The sequence below is a fragment of the Podarcis melisellensis genome (genome assembly GCF_964234715.1).
Source record: "Podarcis melisellensis genome assembly, chromosome: 2".
In the NCBI taxonomy this organism is placed as follows: Eukaryota; Metazoa; Chordata; class Lepidosauria; order Squamata; family Lacertidae; genus Podarcis; species Podarcis melisellensis.
In genome coordinates, this window is record NC_138529.1 from 110401431 (window position 1) to 110407430 (window position 6000).

At 45.5% G+C, this 6000-nt stretch overlaps 1 protein-coding gene across 3 annotated transcripts in view; it reads left to right on the forward strand.

Annotated features, from left to right (window-relative positions):
- LOC309365021 (macrophage mannose receptor 1-like) overlaps nucleotides 1-4890 on the forward strand; it is a 255572-nt gene extending 250682 nt beyond the window's left edge. For all 3 annotated transcript variants that reach the window (XM_081903124.1, XM_081903123.1, XM_081903122.1), the window contains exons 4-6: nucleotides 380-466; nucleotides 3829-3969; nucleotides 4183-4890. In XM_081903124.1, coding sequence (XP_081759250.1) covers nucleotides 380-466; nucleotides 3829-3969; nucleotides 4183-4514 — 560 coding nt within the window. In that variant the 3' untranslated portion in view covers nucleotides 4515-4890. The remainder of the gene's footprint in view (nucleotides 1-379; nucleotides 467-3828; nucleotides 3970-4182) is intronic.
- The last annotated feature ends 1110 nt before the right edge of the window (nucleotides 4891-6000 follow it).

The following is a 6000-nucleotide window of genomic DNA, read 5'->3' on the forward strand; positions in this document are numbered from 1 at the left end:
GGTTGTGGGAAACAGCCAGAACAGATTTAGGGGGAGAATAGGGAGAGAACGTCTTGTTGTGCGAGAATAATCACGAGAGACTTAGCATCAAGCCTAGATTACAGCCAGAGTTTCTTGCGCTCAGGGGATTATCCCCTGAATGGCAGAAGCCAAACAAATTCTGCAAAATCGGTCGATGCAAATCCAGTTCCTTTGCATAATTTACACAGGTCCCAGGATGTGGCTTTCTAAAGTCAAGAATTCAGCTCGACTTCCCCCACAACGCAAACACTCACAAAGCTGTTTGTGTCTAAGCTACGGCCCTATAATATTTTGGGGATGGGTGGGGAGGAAGGTAGTGAATGGGGGTCGGGCTAATTCTTAAAATCTTTCCTCTTAGTGACTTCCCCTCCCACGGCAAGTCGTTCAGCTTCAGATTCCTGGATACCTGTGACAAGTAAGCGGTTCTCAGCCGGATCCAACGATGGTGAGTTTTTTCCAAACAGCCTGGAGGAGTGAAGAAGGGAAATGGAAAAGAGTGATGTTGTAAGAAAAAAAGGTAAAGGGCTGGTCATGTTGTACGGATGCCTGATGATCGTCTTCCAAAGCAACTACTCTATTCCGAACTTAAAAATGGAAAGCGTAATGCTGGTGGTCAACAAAAGAGGTTTAAAGACTCCCTCAAGGCAAATCTTTAAAAATGGAGTATAAACACTGACAACTGGGAAACACTAGCCTGCGAGCGCTCCAGCTGGAGAACAGCCTTTACCAAAGGTGTCATGGGCTTTGAAGACACTCGAACTCAGGATGAAAGGGAGAAATGCGCTAGGAGGAAGGCACACTTGGCAAATCCACACCATGATCAGCTCCCGCGCAGAAACCAATGTCCCCACTGTGGAAGGACGTGTGGATCCAGAATTGGCCTCCACAGTCACTTACGGACTCACTGTTAAAACCGTGTTTATGGGAGACAATCATACTCAGCTACAAGTGATCGCCAAAGAAGAAGAAGATAAGAAAAAACTGCTCCTTTTCCCTTATGGGTTACCAAAGAGCCTGTATTGAGTCCTTATGTAGGTTCTCTGTCGGTAGGAGAAAATAACAGAGGCCAACCAGAGAATATTGAGAAAAGCAAAGCAGCTAGTAAGCTTGATGTTTATTAAAGCTGTTGCAACAGGGTCCCCCCCCCACACACACAGGAGGGAGGAGGAGACCCAGAACATTGGTGTGCAAACTCTTATATAGACATTTGAAATTGCCTCCCCTGTAGCTCAAGACCACCCCCAATACATCATACATACATCACAGAAGAGGCGGTATAGAGCAGAAATATGAGTGTGTTGTTTTTCTCCTGTCTGCCAGGATACCTGATAATGGATCACGGATTGTATTACCTGGGCCATTTGTCCACTCTTTTGTGATGATAACTACTTAATTCCTGAGTCCAGGTCACAGGCTCACCCTGTTCATACACAGACACACCCTTAAGACAGGATTTGTGAACAAAGAGACAATGGGGAGGCTTTTCCATTTCTTTCCTCCTTGCAGAGAAATATTTGAGGTCACTAGAAGCGTCAAAATGGCTTTAGGACTGTTTTCCTGTACTGTTCCCAGACATGTAGTTTATATATTTATTTATGTATGTGTTTGCCTTGTACAGTTATGAACATTTATTACGTATATAAGATCTTAAAATTCCTATAACAGTGACAAAACACAAGAGAGCAGAATGGGAAGGACCCAGAGGCCTGGTTCTTGATATTTAGTTAAGGTCACATATTGCGTGGCGAGTACCCGTCCTCTCCCAGTGGAAATAAAGACACAATTACTTAAGGTCAATGGGCTAAATATGGCCACAACTTTATTGGTTACAGGTGATGAGCAGTATTGGCTTAGACATTGGTCCTAGCAGACTATCCAGCTTCAGCCTGTTTGCTTGAAGTCCGGGAAGGGTTAACCACCAGTAGGGGGAGTCCTGCTGATGCACATCAACTAGGAACTCCCCTGGGGTCACCACTCGGGGGCGTGCCTTAGGCCCTCACCTCCATAGGCTTCGGATAGGGCCACGCCCCCCGGAATCCTTTATCGGGCTACCCTTCAATATGTGGAAGAAGACATCTTAAGGCAGCCCTGTTCAGGGAAGTTTTTAACGTGTGATATGTTACTGTATTTTTGGTTTTTATGGAAGCCGCCCAGAGTGGCTGGGGAGGCCCAGCCAGATGGGCGGGGTATAAATAATAAATTATTATTATTATTATTATTATTATTATTATTATTATTATTATTATTATGTGGGGCAGGTGATGGAACTTCCTCCCCTCTTCCATCTACAAAACAATACAAATACCAATGCCTAACCGCCAATACTAAGAAAGTTGTGACGATTTGCTACGAGGTAGGCGGAAAACCAAGTGGCTGGTGGGTGCCAATTTGCCAAGTGGAAAAATTCCTACCAGGCCCCTCAACGGCGACCAAGCGAGGTCCATAGCAAGGTCAAGGAACGAAAAGCTTAAAGGAGGTGGTGGTGGGGGGACAGGAACAGCTGGTATGTGGGAAAAGAGGGATATCCCCAGCCGAGCCTGTGTTTACATCGGGCGGGCCACACCCCCAAAGCCAGCCAATTGGCTGGCCAAGGGGTGACATGGCCGGGGGTTCCCCCAATTGCACGGGGGCTGGGCTGTGACTCCCGCATTCCCACCTCCTCTGCAGGGCGGAAGTAGCTTTGCCAGCCTATCAGTAATCCAGATACAGTCCTGGAACTGAAGAGGGCTCAAGAATCCTACTCGCCAGTAATACCATATGCTTCCCTTTGGGCATTTGGTTGGCCACTGTGAAAACAGGGTTCTGGACCAGATGGGCTCTTCTTAATTCCCAAAAAACTGTGCAACGTAAGCTCTGGGCTCAGTCTCCTAGTTCCAGCTTTTCATGAGGAAATTGTGGAATGCCAGATGTATTTTTTTTTTTTATAAAAATTTTTATTAAGATTTTTTACAGATACATATTTAACAAACAGAATAGGTTTCATAACATCCTTTCATTCTATTGTGGACTCCCTCACGTCTCCCACTTCCACTTTCATCATTAAAAACGAATTTTTCCAAGCAAATTATCATCTTGTTTATGATCTTAAGTACAGTATTTTAGGTTAAACTGAAATAAAAAATTATAATTTAATGGTAGACAGTTATTTCTGCTCTGGCTTCCTTGTTAGGATTCAACCAAATTACAGTACTTTTGTAAATAAATCTTAAATTTCTTCCAGTCTTCTTCAACCCTCTCCTCTCCCAGGTCGCGGATTCTGCCAGTCATCTCAGCTAGTTGCATATAGTCCATCAGCTGCGTCTGCCATTCTTCCAGTGTGGGTAGATCTTGGGTTTTCCAGCTCTTAGCAATAAGTATCCTTGCCGCCGTTGTAGCATACATAAAAAATGTTCTGTCCTTCTTTAACACGTTCTGGCCGACCATGCCCAGAAGGAAGGCCTCTGGTTTCTTGGTGAAGGTATACTTAAATACCGTTTTTAACTCATTATATATCATTTCCCAGAAGGCCTTCACTTTAGGGCAGGTCCACCAGAGGTGAAAGAATGTTCCTTCATTTTCCTTACATTTCCAACATTTGTTATCAGACGAATGGTATATTTTAGCCAATTTCACTGGGGTCATGTACCATCTATATATCATTTTCATTACATTTTCCTTCAGAGCATTACATGCTGTGAAGTTCAGCCCGATGGTGTGGAATGCCAGATGTAGCCAGACTACAAGTCCCATCGCCTCCGACCATCGTGCCTGATGGCTGGGGCTGATCTGAGTCCAAATGCAAAATAATTGGGTATCTTGTCTCCTTAGGGTATGACCCTGCAACCACGGATGGAAACGAGCTCCCTTATCCCACTGCAGTTCAGGATCTCTCCTCAACCCAACACAGGCCTGAGCAAGAGACCAGAAACATGGAGCTGGCAACTTTCTCTGCTTCCAATTTAACAAAAGGTACATCCTGGATGCGGGTGGCGCTGTGGGTTAAACCACAGAGCCTAGGACTGCATCTCTGGGATATTTGTGGGGCATCGGAATTTGTTCATTTTTATTTTTATTTTCAAAATATAGTCCGGTCCCCCACAAGGTCTGAGGGACAGTGGACTGGCCCGCTGCTGAAAAAGTTTGCTGCTCTAATACCTCTTCTCTCTTTCTGTTTCCTGTTAGCGGGACCCCTGCAGGATCAAAGCCCTGTCGTCATTCAGGAAAACCGCACCTGGTTCGAAGCTCTGGCTGCCTGCCATGCCAGAGGCCAGATGCTGGCCGGAAGGGTCGCGCTCCAGCAGGGTCTGAGGACATGGCTGGGGCTGCACCGCCACGGGCTGTGGGGCTACTGGGTTTGGGCCAATGGGAGCACCGTGGAGGAGCCTCAGAGCTGGCGGGAAGGGGAACCGAGCGATCCCCTGTGGGGAAACTGTGGGGCAGGGACAGGCACGGAGGAAGGAGTCCTGTGGGAAGACGAGTGTTGCGAGCAGAAGTTGTACTATGTGTGTGAATAGCACTCCGAAGGCCAAACGATGCATGGTGTGACAGCAGGGATAGCTCAGCCGGTGGAGCTCAATCTCAAGGTCGTGGGTTTGAGCCCCATGTTGGGCAAAAGATTCCTGCATTGCAGGGGGTTGGACTAGATGGCCCTTGGCATCCCTTTCGACTGTGATTAATTGTGTTGATTGATGGATTGAGCCCATCGCTTCCCATTAAGAGGGTTTCATTGTAAAGACACCGACAGTAAACAAAATAAACATGTAAAAAAAACCCCAGCCCCGATTCCTTGTATAAAGACAAGTTCACGTAAAAATCTCCCCAAAGTAATACATGTATAAAAATATTAAAAGCATTATCACACGCAAAAACAAGTGACAAGACAAATCCATATATATAAATAATTTTTATTAACAGGCCAATCAAATCACATTAATTCCAAATCACATTAGTTCCAAATTATACAGCCAAATTTTTAAAATTTTGTTGGGGGTACCCATACTTCGAGCTCCGAAAGGGATCCAAACATCACTCTTGCTGCTGGTTTAATTACACAGTTCTGTCCAGATGGTCTCTTTGTTATTTTCCTCATCTTCTTGTTGTTATCATATATTCCTTTCTTTGTGATCTCTGATAATCTTCACAAGCGGGTTGAAAACAAACATATCCTGTGTGGATTTTACACTCTCCAAGAGCCATATCACATAAAGGACAGACGCCATTTCCACACCTCCGTAAAGAACATTCCCACAGTCTGTCCGTTGATTTCCACAGGCCTGCCAATCTGTATCTCAGGGGGCCCTGCTAGGTCAAATTCACATTCCGATGACCATGGTCCTCCTCCCCTTCGTCCTCCTGTGGGCAGGCCTGTCTTAACGAATCTCCATTTGTAACTGCGTCACAAAGCTTTCTTTCCATTCCCAATGTTCCCACCAGTCTTCTCTTTGATCAGTAATTCATTTCCACACAGTTCTTAATCTCCTGCTTGTGATGAGTAATTTGTGACGGACAAGTCCATATATAAATGCAATTCCACAGTGGAAAAACTACTTCCCTTGCAAAAGCAACTTCAAATCCAATAGGTATACACACAGCCTGGGATACTGACTTTGGGGCCAGTCACAGTCTCTCAGCCTGGTCCTACCACAAAGGGTTATTGTGAGGATAAAATGGACAGAGGGAGCAGGCCATGTACATCACCCTGAGCTCCTTGGACAAAAGCTGTCAACTTATAGATTTGAGAATAAGGGACCAGCAGCCTCGAAAATAAGGAATCAGCAGCCAAAATAAGGGATTTTGGCTAGCTTATACAGAAATCCGGCACTGATGGAGCCATGCTGCTTTGTTTGCCACTGACTGTGTTTTGCAGGGGGTTGGGCTACATGATCCTAAGGGTCTACAACTCCGACCAAAGAAGAGTGGCAGACAAAACTGATGAACTCCGTTGAGATGGCAAAGCTTAAAGGCAGAATTGGAAACCAGGAAGAGGACCTCTTTAATAAA